Genomic DNA, 17,879 nt, shown 5'->3' on the forward strand with positions numbered 1-17,879 from the left:
CGATAATATCTAGATAAATATGACTCATCATGTACACTCCTAAAAATGAAGGTTCTATATTGATGTCGCTGCCCCTCTGGAGTCCTAAGGGTATTTTTGGGGCCTGGAGAAGTTTTGTCATGCCTGACATTTGTGCTTTTTTCAGTTTCTTATAAATATCTAAATGGCTAAAGTCTAATCTCACTGTAATCAGCACAAACTAGGCTATAATAATATGTGAGCAGCATGTATGTACATGATTGTGTTTTTTAAAGAAAAAAATTGTCATGCGTGCTTAGTGAAAAACTAAAAATGTTAAATCACTTGAAAAAGGCAATAAAAACACAACTATAGAAAATTGGTTCCCAGGAATTTTGAGAACTGGAGCTTGTAGCCTAGAATTTTTTTTTTCTAAATGATGTGAAAATCATCTGTTTACTCACTTACAGAAAACCAATATATTGATTAAAATTTTTCTAAGACACACTTTTTGTTGGTAAAAGTCATATGCGAGTAGGCGTCAACTATCATGAATTCACACCTGAGAAGACAAAGACCTGCATAATGAGCTGCATAATGAGCCATTCAGTCAGCTGTGTCACTGAGAGGGATGAGTTACAAGAAAAGAATGTGAGGACAAAATAAATCTATATAATTTTATGTTTGTAGTTTATTTAGAATATATTTAATTATCCCACAACATAATTTAATATTCACTTGTGAGTGCAGTTAAACAGTTTAGTAGGAAAAATCAAAGCTGACTTTCAAACTGAATTTTTTGCATCATTACTCCAGTCACACAATCCTTCAGAAATCCTTTTAACAATCTTATTTTCTACAAAAAAAACATTTATGGTTATTTTATCATCATCATCATTATTATTATTATTATTATTATTATTATTATTAATGTTGAAAAGAGCTGAGAATATTTTTTTTTAGGTTTTTTAGGGGGGATAAATTGAAAGAACAGCAATGATTGTTACATTTGTTACAGTTACATTTATTGTTACATTTCTATTATTTACATCAAGCTTTTGAATGGTATAGTAGTGTATATTGTTATTGAAACTTCATAATATTTTTTTTACTTGATTATACATTTAGTCAGGAATTATAGTTTGGAAAAAAGTCTTTGGAAAAAGTCTAACTAGTAAAATGTTTACACGTTATGTGAAAAACTAGTACAAGTATATAAATAAATAAATAAGAGACTTAATCATGTTTATGAACTCTGCTGAATAAAGTGATTCATTCTTTTTTCTGAGGAAATCCAAATCTCAAATCCTCAACCACATCACATCTTTTTGGGGTGAATTATGTCTTATTCCTCTCATCGCGAAGCAAACAGTAAAATAAAAAAAAACTTGAAGAACAATCTCGCTGCGTTGTCTTCTGTTGTGTGGGCGAATTCAAGCCGCGCGCTTCAGTGAAACATTTGAATCTCAAAAGCGCGCTCGGCGCGGGGGCGTGGTCACATTAGAAAATAATGAAGGGAGACGTGAAAAAAACGGACATCGCGTTGTTTTCATATGGATTACTTTATCACAGAATATTTGTTTTCAGCAGCACTTGTTTAGTTTAAAAGTAGACATGTCAGGCTTTCTATAGATATCTCTCTCATGTCTCTTCGTTGAGTATTCACTGAGTTACAGTTCATTTTAATGACGCATTTGTATCTGAAGATCAGCGCAGACAAAGGCTGCAGACAGCACTCCTTTTTTGTTATCTTTATTTTATAAGTGCACAAAGGTTTGTTGTTATTATGTCTGTATACAAAAAAAAGTAGACCCTTTACAGATTCGATTGATGTATTGCACTTATCTGTACGATCAAAACTGAAAGTGTAATTTCAGTTCTTTTCGGGGTTATCAGGAGAAAATACCCCAAAACGCGTATACGCGTTAATCGACTCCACAAATTTAAATGACTCATCATGTACACTCCTAAAAATGAAGGTTCTATATTGATGTCGCTGGTCCCATGAAGGACCTTTAACATCCAGCGGAATCTTTCCATCGAACAAATGATTCTGCATAACGGAAAAGTGATCTGAAACTATACTTCACACTAAGAAAAGACGGTTCCTTTAAAAACTGTTCTTTGGGAAACCCAGATGGTTGTTCTATATGAGAAATCCTCCTTTTGGAACCTTTATTTTTAAGAGTGTAGTTTAGTAACGTGATTATTGAGATCGTTGTTGGTGTCTCTCACTAGTAGGCACTGAAGGACGGATTCATCTCGAACAGCAGAGACACGTAGTATTCCAAGACTTCATCAGGAACGCTGGTCTGACCGAAGAGCTGCAGGTTCTCCAGGTTCACGAGGAACGGCTGAAAGAGGTTTTTGAGTTTAAACATGATGACATGAGGGTAAGTAGAAGATGAACGGATACAAACAACAGAAAATAGATCTTCAAGAGTCCTTCAAGACGTGGGCTGACACACCTGAATGGAGCCAAACTGGAGGAGGTCGTCCAGTGTGACGAAGCTCAAGAAGTCTGAGATGTAGTCTGCAAACCAGGCGGTGGAGCTGAGATCCGGGTTGGAGGTGTTATAGCATTTAGGAGTTGAATCTGAGGCTGAGAACACAAAGACAAACGTGGCTCACCATCAGACAAACCCTCATTACCACTGGACATCAGAATCACTCATGCAGTCGATCAGAGCGACTCACAGGTGTTGAGGTAGACCAGGATGGTGTTGTAGATGTCGCTCTGAGAAAACTCCACTGCAGTATAGTTGTATGTAGCCATCGCTGAAACACTAAACAGAGAAACGCACAGAAGCCATCATCGTTAGATGTCTTCTGAGATGTGACAACAAAATCAGGCCAAAACAAAGTTCACTTGGAGTTTGTTTCTGGAGTTTGAAGAACAAAGCACATACTAAACTGAAAAACATAGTAATTAAACACACATCCGCAAAAACCATAGATCCTATAAAAAAACTGATTCTATAATAAATCTCACTCAAAAATCACCTACCGAAACTTCTGTGCTACCTAAAGCTGCTTGGTTCGAAAGGGACTTCTGTGTGAGCTGTGCTTCATACATTACAACACCACTGAAAATAGACAATGGGCTTTTTGTGTGCAAAATCTCTCCAGAATCTCTCTAATGTGACTGTACTTTATGCCTGTATCTGTTGATTCACAATGTAATGTTGAAAACAAGCTACGCACAACTTCTTGAAGGAGAGACAGGAGGTGTTTAGCATGACGTCTGGAGCGATGAACTGTGAGGTGAGGAGAGGCAGGTACTGAACCAGTCGATGATCAAACCACTGATTCACCTCAGACTGGACGTCCACCTTCAGAACCTGAGGCCAGACGCAGGACAACACCTGCCGGGCCAAACCCACGGGCAACAGCGGCTCCTGCGGGACACACAGAGAGACGCTTCTTCATTTACTGCTCCTGCATCACAGTCAGGACCATGGATCTGCGCTGCTTTGGCCACTTCACAGTACTGTATGTACAGAACTATGTGAAGCGGCTAATATACGATTGTCAGAACCAGATATTATCAGATTTTAATCTAGATGGTCATTCCATTAGTTTGTAAGATGAGTGAAAGATGTTCTTACCGTCTGTAAGTACTGGGGTGTCTTTGGGTAATTTCTGAAAAGCTGGCAGATTTGGGTCACATCGTCCACAGCATTCGGCCGGTTGAGAAGACTGCTGACCTCCGCTGGAGACACCGACTCCATCAGCTGTGAGACAACACGCACATCAAACAACAGCAGAACTTACAACACGAAGAGTTAAAGGTGTGCGCTTTGTGATCTGGTGCACATTTAAAATGTTGTTCTCCAAAGCAACGGTTCTCAACCTATTGACTCCCATTGCCCACAATAGCATTCAGAGGCTCCCCTTTAATCATCTATAATCTTCAACAACTGACTCATTCACAGACTCTATATTGGATCAGTATTTGGCAGATGGAGGCGTTCTGACGTCTCTGACCTCTGGCACGCGGGCTGGCGGCATCAGCGACAGGAAGGTGGTCAGATTGGGGAACTGAAAACTCATGAAGGAGGAGCTCAGGAAAGCGTAGTAGCTCTGGTTACCATAGCAGCGCAGTGGGGCGGGGCCTGTGGAGACAGAGGAATGATGGATAAGTGGATGGAGGGATGAATACATGTATGGATGGACGGATGGATGGACACCTGTGAGAGAGCCGAGGATCAGCTGGTAGATCTGATCTTGTGTCTCCGGCTGGAAGGTGGAGCTGGACGAGTTCAACAGCTGCACCCTGGAAGAGCAAACATCAGTGAGCACACAGACGGGTTGTGTGTGTGTGTGTGTGTGTGTGTGTGTGTGAGAGTCTTACGCCTGCTGGCTGATGGGACAGGGTCGCTGCTGGACGATGCTGAAGTAGGACGTCACGTGTTGGACTGTAATGTTGGCTATGAAGGACGGCAGTATGTTCAGGATCCAGATCTGCAGATCAGCGTCTGGTAATGTGGTCAGATTGGCCCTGTCAAACACCTGCTGCAGAACCGCCTCCTGCACGGGGGACGGGAGAACCACGCCCTGCGTCTGGCAGACACAGACCACAGCCAATCAGAACACAGATACACCTCAGATGGCCAATCAAGCCATTCAAAAAACAGAGATGCCCAATCAGAACACAGACACACCTCAGATGCCCAATCATAACACAGACACACCTCAGGCGGCCAATCAGAACACAGATACACCTCAGAGAGCCAATCAGAACACAGACACACCTCAGATGCCCAATCAGAACACAGACACAGCTCAGACTTTCAATCAGAAGACAGAAACACCTCAGACAGCCAGTCAGAACACAGATACACCTCAGATGGCCAATCATAACACAGACACACCTCAGGCGGCCAATCAGAACACAGTCACACCTCAGACAGCCATTCAAAAAACAGAGTATATATATATATAGATATATATATATTATTGGGAAAAAACATGTTATTCCACATTCATGCAGCATGAATGAGCCAACAGAATCAAGACTTTAAATGAATGATTCTTTCGGAAACACAGTTAAACGATTGCTTCTGTCAATAATCAATCTATTGGGTAAAATGACAGATTTTACTTTGATTTAATGGTGAAAAAACATCCCATTTATGCACAACAAATTAATGATTATTTTGATAATTGATTAATCGACCAGGTGTGTCTGCGAATAATCTTTTGATTGGATAAAAAGCCAGATTTAATCTTCCATATTTTTTTGAAAAATAAATAAAATAAATTGTTATTCCACATTCATACAGCACAAATGGCTATTTAGAACTACTGTTTCTTTTTGATAATCGATTAATCAACCAATCAGAACACAGATACACCACATGCATCCAATCAGAGAGAAGAGCAGAGCATCTGAGAGTTTCCCTGTTGATGAATAGTATGTGTTAGGTATGTGTGTGTGTCACCTGTAGTGTAAAAGAGAGGGATGAGAAGAACGCAGTGATCTGAGCGTCCGGCACGTAGAGCAGTAGATTATCGACCGCAGCGGCGCTGGACAGGAATCCAGGAGTGCTGGACAGCTCCACTAACTGCCTCAGGCTCAACAGACTCAGAGTGTCCAGCTGCACAAAGACAGAGGAGCACATCAACACATGCATCTGTACACGCTAAGTGTATGTGTGTGTGTGTGTGTGTTCGTGTGTGTTCATACCACATTGAAGTTGGAGTTGAGTGTCTGCAGGTCAGTGACTGTGGTGAAAACAGAGAAACGTCCAAAGCTGCTGATCAGCCAATCAGAGCTGCTCTGAGAGACGTTCACACACCCTAAACACAGAGCAACACGTCACAACTGAGCACACCCTACAGATCCCTATGTGTGTGTGTGTGTGTGTGTGTGTGTCCAACCTGCAGTGCTGTTCTGAGAGAGGAAGACTTTGATGAAGTCAACGTAGACGTTAGCCTGTGTATCGGTGGACATTACATCAAAACTCTGACTGAAGCTCCTGACACTGTGAAAGAGACCAAACCTCAGAGCTGCATCAACATATGACATGAGTGTGTGTGTGTGTGTGTGTGTGTGTGTGTGTGTGTGTGTGTGTGTGAGAGTCTGAGTGTGTGTGTGTGTGTGTGCATGTGTGTGTGAGAGTGGGTGTACGTGAGTGAGTGAGTGAGTGAGTGTGTGTGTGTGTCTGAGTGTGTGTGTCTGAGTGTGTGTGTGTGTGTGTGTGTGTGTGTGTGTGTGTGTGAGTGTGTGTGACTGTGTGTGAGAGTGTGTGACTGTGTGTGTGTGTGTGACTGTGTGTGTGTGTGCATGTGTGTGTTAGAGTGGGTGACTGTGTGTGTGTGTGCATGTGTGTGTGAGAGTGGGTGTACGTGAGTGAGTGAGTGAGTGAGTGTGTGTGTGTGTGTGTGTCTGAGTGTGTGTGTAACTCACACGCTCCTGTAGGTGTCACAGCTGAAGTCTCTGGTGGACAGACAGGACAGGAACGTCTCAGAGGCGTGGGGTAAAAATGGGCGGAGCCTGGAGTCAAACCAGCGCTGGACGAACGAATCATCTCTCAGATTGGTGGAGCTGAAAGAGCTCAGAGTGACTTCTCCAATCACATTCAAGAATAAGACTGCGGGGCGGGACTTATTCAGCCTCTGACAGAGACACACACAGTTCAATGTTACTTTCTTGTTTGACTTTGGTTTTAATTAAAAAAAAAATATTATGTTGTTAATTTATGTGTTGAATTATTGATGTTGATGTCTCCTGTACTGCATATAACAGACAGCGGGGCGAGTGTGCTGTTGTGTACCGTGTCTGCGAGCAGGTCAAGCGCTGGACCCAGCACAGGGTTGACCTTCTGCGTGAAGAGCTTCCACGTCTCCTCGGACACGTTGTCATTCCCGTCGAGTCCGCATGACAACACCGTCGCCAGGTCCTGTGAGCTCAGATCTGTCAACTGAACACACACACACTAAACACATGTTTACAGAGCGAGAGTGTGCGTGTGTGTTTACACGTCTGTGTACTGTGTGTTTCACGTACCTGTGCACAAGCGTACTGTGTGATGCTGAATTCACAGAGCCGACCGCCATCATGAGACGAGCCGAGATACGCCGACACAACAGAGCTGGAACACACACACACACACTTATGAGTATGACAGAAACTTCAAACAGCCTATCAGAGCACAAATACTCCACAGATGGCCGATCAAACTTAGCGCTGAAGCGAGTGATTATTTTGATAATCAATTAATCAGTTTATTTCTTTAAATAATCAATTGAAAGTATGTCCATTTGAGATTTAAAATCATCTGAAGGCTCATTGAAGATGTTTGACACACCTGTTGGTGCTCCCACACACTGTGGTTTCTGAGAGATAGAGAGAGAGAGAGAGAGAGAGAGAGAGAGAGAGAGAGAGAGAGAGAGTAAGCTCACATAGCACATGACTACAGACAGATAGAACCAAACTAACCAATCAGAGACGATCACTAACCGTTCACTGGTGTGGCGCCACACTGAAGACACAGAAGAGACACACGTGAGCATCACATGAGCTTAAATCATCAGCATACTTTTAAAAAGAGTACTTATTATGCAAATAATACAATTAAAATAATATATTTAAGTGCAAAGAGAATGCAATATTTTCACTTACCTGCAGGATAATTCCAGTTAAATAAAAATGCATCACAGTTTAAAATTCTATTGAATACACTAGGTCAACTAAATACACTTTAATGTCATTTCTATTGTATATCATGTATTTAAATATATTTGTAATGATGAAGTTGCAACTAGTTAGGTAAAATAACACAAAAATTATAATCAAGTACTTAACGTGCTCTAGTATGTTAGTCAGCACATCAAAATAAGTGCACTTCTTTGAAACATAACAAAATATTATTAAACCATAATGTTTTGAAACGCACTTTTAAATGTACTTAAAGTTTGTTTACAAATTAAAAGTTTAAAAGTGTACTTAAGTGTGTCGAGAAACATAGTCATGAAAGTGTCTCTCTTTAAGCACATTTTTTTTTTTTTTTAAAGATTTGAAGTACACTACAACTGCACTATCAATACAATTATGCACTCGTCTTATTCCCCAGGACACCTTCAACACTCACCTGTCTGCTGGAGCTCACACAACCTGAGACAGAGAGAGAAACACACACTCATGAGTGTGTGTGTGTGTGTGTGTGTGTGTGTGTGTGTGTGTGTGTGTTTGATCATTTATATCACATGTCTTATATATATTCACACAGCAGGGAACCTAATTCAGGTGAACATGTGACTTAAAGCAAACTTCTCATGAGAGTGCAAGTGCTCTGGTCTCACCCTGCGGCACGTTCTGAAGAAGAGCTGATTTAGTCCTCAGAATCACTGACTCCAGATCCACCGGCACGCTGACCATCAGATGATCCAGGCGGTGGAAGCTAGCAAACAGACGGACAGACAGACGCATGAGCACGAGACCGTGAGGTTCAGCACATGAAACACATTCAGTACATGACGACACTCACATGATCTGATATGAGGCGCAGGAGACGTTCCTCTGTCAGAGAGAAACACGTCCAGGTGTCAATGGTGGGACAGCAATGAGAAACAGATGCAAAACAGACTGAAAAACTCTCTTACCATCTTTGATGACTCCACCATGATGGGAAGCGTGGAGACGATCCTCTCTCTCTGTGGAGACGCGGTCAGGTGATCGAACACTGCACTGATGACCACACTTTTCTCTGGAAGACCAGGAACATCATCAAACATCAGCCCGACCAGCTGCTCTGGAGAGAGATAGAGCAGGCTGCTCATCTGGAAACAGAGAAGAAAAGGAGGAAATATCAAGTTAAAACTCTTCCACACTTCAAGAGCAAGAGGAAGCTTGTTTTCCAGTAAAATACCACGAGAAGCAAAACTGTGGAAGATACTGTATCCTGTTCTAAGAGAATCTTGAACTGGATTTCTTACTTCTTGTGCTAAAGTCAGCACGCAAGGAAAATTCAACTCTTTTTCTAAATACAAGTAATAGATCTTATTGTGAGCAGGTCATCTGTACATACATTTCACTTATTAATATAAAATCTGCGAGCCACGCCCACATCAATGTATCAGTTTATGCTTCGAACGAGAAAAACACCTCAGTATCTTTCTCAGGTTTGCTTCTCAGGTAACACTACCATGTTTTAGAGCAGTGGTTCCCAATCCTGGTCCTGACCACTGCACATGTTAGATGTCTCCCTGTTCAAACACACCTGATTCAACTCATCAGCTCATTAGTGAAGACTCCGAGACCTCAAATGTGTGCGTCAGATAAGAGAGACACCAAAAGCGTGCAGTGTTGGGTTCTCCAGGACCAGGATTGGGAACCACTGTTTTAGAGTAAATCCTGATGAATGCATTGACTGTTTGTGGTGTAAACGTGATTCATTGACTGTACCGGGTTGAACTGTGGGTTGAGCGAGATCAGCTGATTCAGAGGAACGAGGGCAGAGAACTGGCCAAAGTTACTGATGAGCCACTGAGAGCTGTCGTTGGACACACACGTCGCACCTGAACACACAAACACACAGCAATACAGAGTTATTAATGAGCTGATCTGACCCAGACAGATGAACGACACTCAGAGGAGCGTCTGATCAGTACCTGCTCTCCAGAGGAACGGGACGATGAAGTGTGACACGGCTGTTCGGCGCTGAACGTCATTCATACGGGAAAATCCTGCATCGAACGCTCCAACCCTTCATCACACACACACACACACACACACGTCAATATCACAACACTCAGACTCCAAATCTCAACTGATTCACTAATACTCAGTTCCATAAAACACTGAGAAATTCACACACTGCTCACTCAGTATGTTTGACTGGTTTTAAATGTTTAAAGAGAAAGTGAGGAAGATCTGGGCTGTTTACACTCTCTGGAAGCTCTGGCAGCTGAGGTTCTGGCTGCGCAGACACTGCAGGAACGTCCCGGACGCGCTCGGCAGAACGCTCGCAGGTGTTCATCGAGCCACAGCGCAGCGGTGCTCTCATCCGTGAGTCTGTCCAGCCGCAGCTCCCGCAGGACGTCCAGAACCACAGAGGCAGAGCTGCTGCTCCACCACACCGACTACACACAGAAGATCATCCGCACCAGCACAAGGAAAGAAACACCATTATACAGGAGGTTTCAGCACACAGCACGACTACTCCAAGTCTCTGCTAATGTTCATGATTGAGAATGAATGAATGCAGCACTACTGTGATGTTTGCAGTCACTCTGAGTCTCTCAGGTCCTGTGTTCATGAAGCACTGATGTAGCATTGTTTGTTATTATTTTCTTGTTTAATACTGTAAATCTGCTTTGACACAATCTGCATTATAAAAAGCACTACATAAATAATGATGACTTGACTTGTTATAGACTGAGTGATTCTGAATCTCTGTTTTTCTAGTGTCATTGATATACTACTAAAGTTTTTAGTAATATTTAGAAAAATGCTGTCCTGGCAAGTACAATAGGTGAATCTTTTGGGTTACACTTCATTTTGATAGTCCACTTTAGACATTCTACTAACTATAAGCAACTTTGCAACTACATGTCAACTAACTCTCAGAGTAGACTCTTAGGTTAGGTTCAGGGTTAGTAGAATAAGTTCATAGTCAGTGTGTTGTGGACCCATCAAAATAAAGATTTAAATTATAGTCAGACAGTCTACTAATACTCTAATCACTGCTAGTTGACATGTAGTTGCAAAGTTACTTACTGTTAGTAGAATGTCTAAAGTGGACTCAAAATAAAGTGTTATCATACTTTATTTTATTTCAATTTTAGTTTTTAGTAAAAAAAATACTGTAATAAATGTATTTTTCATTGTTAGTTAATGGTAGGTTATACATGAACTACAGTTAACTAATTGGACCTTATTGTAAAATTTTACCATGTTTATGGTTTTAGTTGTTCTGAATCAGAAGCTCTTACAGACAGGAACGAGTCTGTCCTGTACCTGGTTGGAGAGCTGGATGAGGGCGATGTCCAGCAGGTGTGAGACTCTGGTCAGGAAGAGTTTCCAGCTCTCAGCTGAGCTCATGTCATCCACAGACAGATGAGAGTTCAGTAGTGTGACCAGATAGTCCGCGCTCACATTCAGCACCTGAACACACACATGAACACACCACAACACGCCTGTTTACACCACCATTTCATGTCTGATTACAGAGCCGCATTCTGGGATATAGACTCATGTGTGATTACCGGGGCGCATGCATGTGCTGCAATACTGAAGCCACAAATCCGTCCTTCGTTCAAGCACTGCTGTGCAGCAGAACTGGACAGAGAGGACAAAGTTAGTCAAAGCTGGGAAAAACAAAACAGGAAAATGAAGCCGTAATCAAAGGTCTGTGGTACCTGTCCACTCCACTGCACACCCGAGTCTCTGAAACACACACAAAGAGACACATTACTGCACACTCACACATGATCATCAAATTATAGCAGCATTTTTGCTTTGGATAAAAGCGTCTGCTAAAAGTGTAAATGTTAATGCTGAAAGGGAATCACTGAATACCGTTGAATGGAGTCACGGGACACTGCAGAAGAAAAGACAAATGTAGCGTGAAATGTACAGAACAGACGTAAAGAAAGTGTTTTTTAGGATTTGAAATAACAAACATACCTCATTCACGACTGGGAGAAGAGTGCAGTCTGTGAGAAAGTCAAAAACAGCATTAATAAGGAATGCAGGAAAAGAACGTAACGGCTGACAGAGAGACAGATGATACGCCGCTGACCTGCAGGAGCCGTGCCGCTGAAGTTATAAAGGCTCTTCCAGATGACGGGCTCCAGATCACTCGCTCCTGAGCTCAAGATCTGCTCCAGCCTCGTGAAGCTGATTCACAGAAGTACAGAAGTAGTCAAGAAGATGTGGTCATTAATGCAGCTGAATCTTATGGTTATTAATAAACTAACACTTACATTATCTGGTTGGTTTGACAGCTGAGTGGATTCTACAAAAGAAAACCAGTAGAAGTCATTTATTTATTTCCATTCAGAGGAATAGAACTCTAAGCAGCAAAAACAGGGTGAGGGCAGTAGAACATTTACATTTACATTTAGTCATTTAGCAGACACTTTTATCCAAAGTGACTTACAAATGAGGACAATGGAAGAAATCAAAACAACAAAAGAGCAATGATATATAAGTGCTATAACAAGTCTCAGTTAGCTCAATGCAGTACACGTAGCAAGGTTTATTTTTTTATTATATAATAAATACAAAGAAAACAGAATAGAAAAAGAATAAAGCAAGCTATTTTTGCATTCATTAATTCTTACAACAAATAAAAAGAAAATATACTAAAGCTTCTAAAAAAACAACGCTCAGATTGGGCAGGTCATTCCATCAGGAGGAAACATTAAATTTAAAAGTCCCTGAAAGTGATTTTGTGCCTCTTTGGGATGAACAATAAAGCGACGTTCACTTGCAAAACGAAAGCTTCTAGAGGCACATAAGTCTGCACTGTAAAAAATGATTCACTTTATTTACTCAATAAAATTGTTTAAAATTTTACATCCAATATTATTAATTAAATTTAACACATTAGAATTAATTAGAAATAATCAAATTAGATACTTACAAGCAACCATTCAAAATGAGTAGAAGAACATGAAAAAATTAAGTAACATTTACACAAAAATATTGATTTCATTGAAAAAAAAAAAACAACAACAACAACAACAACAACAAAAAACACTATGCTAAAGAATGCTATGTTATACATGTCAGGCCAGTTGTTGGCGATCATGAAACACCCAGTGAAAACATTATATGCATGCACATGATGTCAGCCTTTTTTACAATTCACATTTTTGTTGCTTATATAGATATGATACAGGCATCATGTTCAAAAGCTTGTGTCTTAAGGCCCCCCAAAACAGAGTTATTGAAGACACCTAAAGTTCACAAACAGAATCAATGAAGGAGAAAAGGGTAAATTTATAGGGTTACCATTATAGTGGTCAGTGTTTGCTTTAGTTGGGCTCTTGACCCTTGACTTTTTAATATTACATTTAGTATGGCTGTTGGAACTGAATTATAACAGCTAGACATGCTAAGAGTAAAGAAGATCAGGTGGTGTTGGTTATGATTTTACATAATCATTGTTTGGCCTGAGTGTTACAAGTAGAGCTTGTTCTCGGAGTTAAATTAGCATTCAATATTGCAGCCACTGTAATTCAACAATAGAATACCCAAAATTTTCTGTAAAATCCAGAGTTTAAGAATTCTGATTAAGAAAAAAAAATGTAGTGGGAGAGGGAAGACTTATTTTAGGCACACAGTGACATCAAGAACCAGCGTATGAATCTCAAGAATGGTGACAAACAGCATATTCAGATTAACGGATGAACTGTAAGCATCACAAAACAAGCTACTAAAAATTGAGTTTTGATTGGTGGAACCCAGAATGCAGTGCAACATGCTTTTTGATGGTCACCATTGTTGAGGTTCTCAGCCTGATTCTTGATGTCTGTGTGCCTAAATGAAAAAAAAAAATCTTTTTTTTAATGTTGTGATCAGAAGTGCTTCTAAGAATCTCTCTGATTGTGCTGAAAATACCAGACCTTACACTGTTCAGCTAAAGGACGCCTGTTGCTGACAAGATACAACCAACTCAGAAATCTAGATCAAATGATGTCAAAACAACCAACACCACCTGATCTCATTCTTCTTTGGCTTGTCTAACTACTGTATTACAATTAAAGCAACCAAAAAAATTGTTTAAAAGTTTAAGGGTCAAGAGCTCAACTAAAGAAAACACTGACCACCGTAATGGTAACCAAAATGTAGATTATTCTACTTCAGTGATTCTGTTTGTTAACATCAGGTGTCTTCAATAACTCTGATTTTGGGGGCTTGAAAACATAAGCTTTTGAACACAAATGCCTGTATCATCTCCATGTAAGCAACAAAAACATGAATTTGTGAATTACATTTTTGGGCTGTGTTTCTTAATCACCAACTACTGGCCTGGTATGCATAACATAGTATTCATTAGCATAGTGGTTTGTTTTTTCTTTCTCAAAGAATTTTTTTTTTTTTTTAAACTTTACTTATTTTTTTTGTGCTATTTGACTCATTTTGAATGGTTAATTTCTAAACATTTCATTTGATTAATTCTAATGAATTCTTATGTGTTAAATTTAATTAATAATATTGCTTGTAATCTGTTGCCACAATTTTATTAAGTAAATATAGTGTATTATTTTTTTAACAGTGCACACCAACTACGCACACATTTCCTATCATGTATGCCTATGAAAGATGATCGAACCAATCAGAGTAGGTATGGGGTGGGTTAACGTGCAACCCCGCCTCTATATGCAGGCTGCAGCCAGGTGCTTCTCGTTTTTTTGTCCAACAAAACCAATATTTTTGTATACATTTTTACTTATTTTTTTCATGTTATTTTACTCATTTTGAATGATTGCTTGTAAGTATCTCATTTGATTAATTCTAATTAATTCTAATGTGTTAAATTTAATTAATAATATTGCTTGTAATCTGTTGCCACAATTTTATTGAGTAAATATAGAGTATCACTTTTTACAGTGTGAAGTAATGAATTTAGGTAAAGGGGTGCAGAGCCAGTGGTGGTTTTGTAGGCAAACATTAATGCCTTGAATTTCATTCAAGCAGACCAAGCATTATAAACATGACTGAAAGCTTAATAGCACACTTTGATAATACAATAGGATCAGTTACAGATGAATTGCAGAAATGTCAAAAACGTAAAGAAAAAAAAAGTAAATTTATACAACTGGTGTAATTCGATAGAGCATTGTGTTTCTACATTATTGGATCAAAAGATAAAATGAGTAACTTTGAGCTGTTGTTTCCACTACTGAATTTGAGATACAGACCCCAAATTTGGCTTAATAAATATTAACCCTCTGGAGAGACTCAGCTTCTCTCATTTAGAAGACGAGGTCTATATTGAGGATTTTTCAGTTCTCTGGCCAATCTCCCGGGCCCAGGATCGCGCCTTCTCTGCCAGACACCGCCGCGAGCTCCGTGCTCTATTGCGGCAGCTGCTCTGCTCGACCAGCCACACGATCCCCACGAGGCCGAGGCTTAACCGTCCAATTTTTCCCCGGCTTTTATCTTTAGGCTGTGCCTACAATTCCTACAAGCGGGAAGTGGACTTCCCGCATTTAATCCTGAGGGAAACGGCAATTAATTCTGACGCTCCGTCCTCGCAAAGGTAAACAAAGCGGATCTGTACGATATAAGTTATTAGTCTCCCAGCAATCCGCCAAACCTCACTCCTAAATCCACAACAACAGGGCGGCCAATATATCGGGCAAAACTCGCAAGGCCCTGAACTCGCCTCGCTCGACACCTCCATTGACCCGTGGCGCACAAAACCCAGCTCTCCTTAAGCGCTGGCTCGCAGCAGCAGGCCTCCAGCGAGCCTGGGCCGCGCCGCCGATCTCACCGCAGCAAAGCGTCACTGGCTTCCCGCTTCGACTCAACCTTTTACCGTGACTCTTCCGGCCGCAGCGTCACAGGCCGCGTTGCAAATACATTTTTAGGTAAGTCGCTAAAAAGTGTCATTGGTTGGTCTTTAGTTCGGCGGCTGTCCTCTGCTCTTCAGCTTTTTGGGGGGAGTACTCTGGGTTCGGGCCGAACTCCGAGCTCGGAGCCCTCCCTCCAGACAGCACCCCAAATATGCATTATATAAACTTCAGTTAATTATATCTAAGTGTGAACTCATGAAATACACAGTTCTAGAAACTGCCAAAGACCTCCAGCCTTGTCTCTGAAACACTTCTCACCATTGTGGAGAAAATATACAGGAGCTCAAGAACATCTGGAAGTCCTCTTTCCACAGGAGACACGAGAAGATGATCAAACACTGTATTGATGATGAAATTCTGTGGTACACCAGGTTGAGTATTAACAATCAGTCCAACCATCTGCTCTGGAGTGAGATTGGACAGGGTTTCGAGCTGAAGTCACACAGAAGAACAAGAGAATAACAATGAGTGGAAAAGTTCTACATATAAAACTGATGATGTTGGTATTGTAAATGTATTTCTTTTCATCATCTCTGTTCTTTGAACAAGATATGGAGACATACGGGATCAAAGAGTATGTTGATGGAGAGCAGATCTGTGAGAGGCACAAACTGAGAGAACGGGCCAAAGTTCTTCTGCAGCCACTCAACACTGTTGTTAGCAGTCGACACACAGCCCGCATCTGGCACACACAACACACACACAGTGAAATCACCTTCATGAACTCCAGAACCTTTATATGAAACATCTGTGAACCTCCACCTCACCTGTTGTGTTTCTTCTGAGGAAGGGCAGAATGAAGAAGTTCACCATGTTTCTTCCTTGAGTCTCATTGACGAGTGTGACCTCTGACAGACTGAGAAATGGTTGAAAATAATGTTGAACAAGCATCTTATCAGCTCATGACAGTCTTGAGCTATTGTTGAGGATATCTTTTCTTACATGTGCTGGTAAGTTTGGCAGCTGAGGTTTTTGCTGCTAGTGCACAGCAGTAGGGATGATGACGCAAACGGTAAAAACGGCTTCAGATATTGACCCAACAACATGCTGATGAAAGGGAGGTCTCGCCATTGGTCAGGACTGATGCGCTCCAGTCTCAGCTCTCCAATCACATCTAGCACTTGGGACACGACATCACCTCTGATTGGCTGAGACTGATGATGTAATGAGGAGGAATTACTGTCAGATTCCCAGTCAGTCTACCAGTGAACAACAGAGGACAGATGTACAAGACTCATTTACCATATTTGCTGCTGCGCTGGAGAAGATAACGAGGGCTCCGTCCAGAACATCATTTGCTTTGGTGAAAAGCAGTTTCCAGATCTCCTTGGAGTAACTTCTGCTGCTGGATAGTTGACACTTCAGGAGTCCAGCCAGGTTTCCAGCAGTGAAGCCTGTGAGCTACAAACACAGATTTCAGCAGTGGACATCAACGTTCAGGAACTATTATGCCGATTCCAGAAACAGCTGAATATTTGGAGGGACTCAGGTTCTTAGATGATCATCAACATCAGCTCATGTGAACTGAGTTTTCTATTCATGGACTTCTTACCGAAGAGCAAGCGTACTGCTGCAGGTCCGCACTACAGGGGGCGCTCACGAGTCCAGCGGACAGGAGAGTCTCGTTACTGTGGAACACATCAGAATATCATGAGCACTTCCTGTCCCACAGATGATGTCACAGTGTTAAGGTGGAGAAAAGAGTGTTTGCTCGTACCTGTTGACTCCTGAACAAACTCTGGTAGCTGTTAAATCCATCAGAAAACATTAATTAGTGCTACCGGATTTCATTTCTATCTCAGTACAACACCCGTAAATCACAATGCAATAGTCAACCAGGTTAAGAGGAAGTAACAGATGTAGAAAATTGACCAACAAAGCTTGTTCAGATTTGTGGACAGATTCCTTCTTTTTCTTGTTGACTACATGGTAATAAGAAGTCATTGGCATATTCCCAGGTCATATGATCCCAAGATTTATACGGCAAAGTTTATAATTGAGTTTGGGGTAAAATAGGAAGATATGGTTAATTTGGGCGAACAGTAAAGCCAGGAAACGTAGGAGGGAATGAAGATTCAGTTCATTGCAACATTCATCAAGGCTCCATTAGACACACTGATTAGTTTGATTTTAGAAACTAACATGTTCTACAAAAGCTCTTACCATTCACAGGAGTGACCAGACACTGAAACAGATGAAAAAGGGAGAAGAAAGTCAAAGACAAAATGTAAAAATAAATGTTTAAAGCAACGTGTGTTTTGAGTTTCGTGAAAAAGTTTTAAACAGTGAATCATAGTGAGGAAATGTGTAGGACTGAACAAGACAGAGATGGAACGTATGCTAAAAACAAACTCTTACTGTTGGAGGTTCAGGAAGTGAACAGTCTG

General features: G+C 41.0%; 1 protein-coding gene across 1 annotated transcript; it reads right to left on the reverse strand.

Moving 5' to 3' along the window:
• Positions 1 to 2,192: 2,192 nt before the first annotated feature.
• On the reverse strand, positions 2,193 to 10,042 carry LOC109101793. Its single transcript, XM_042716045.1, has 23 exons — positions 9,849 to 10,042; positions 9,574 to 9,668; positions 9,368 to 9,480; positions 8,566 to 8,742; positions 8,451 to 8,482; positions 8,266 to 8,363; positions 8,055 to 8,077; positions 7,424 to 7,445; positions 7,272 to 7,299; positions 6,971 to 7,055; positions 6,738 to 6,884; positions 6,371 to 6,579; positions 5,842 to 5,945; positions 5,648 to 5,760; positions 5,403 to 5,558; positions 4,313 to 4,521; positions 4,149 to 4,234; positions 3,946 to 4,073; positions 3,567 to 3,692; positions 3,163 to 3,356; positions 2,656 to 2,744; positions 2,427 to 2,560; positions 2,193 to 2,312 (listed from the first exon to the last, which is right to left on the reverse strand). The coding sequence occupies exons 2-23, from the start codon at positions 9,635 to 9,637 to the stop codon at positions 2,193 to 2,195; spliced, it is 2,457 nt and encodes an 818-aa protein (XP_042571979.1). The 5' UTR covers positions 9,638 to 9,668; positions 9,849 to 10,042.
• Between the last annotated feature and the right edge of the window lie 7,837 nt (positions 10,043 to 17,879).

This window comes from Cyprinus carpio, chromosome B1 (genome assembly GCF_018340385.1).
Source record: "Cyprinus carpio isolate SPL01 chromosome B1, ASM1834038v1, whole genome shotgun sequence".
Taxonomy (NCBI): domain Eukaryota; kingdom Metazoa; phylum Chordata; class Actinopteri; order Cypriniformes; family Cyprinidae; genus Cyprinus; species Cyprinus carpio.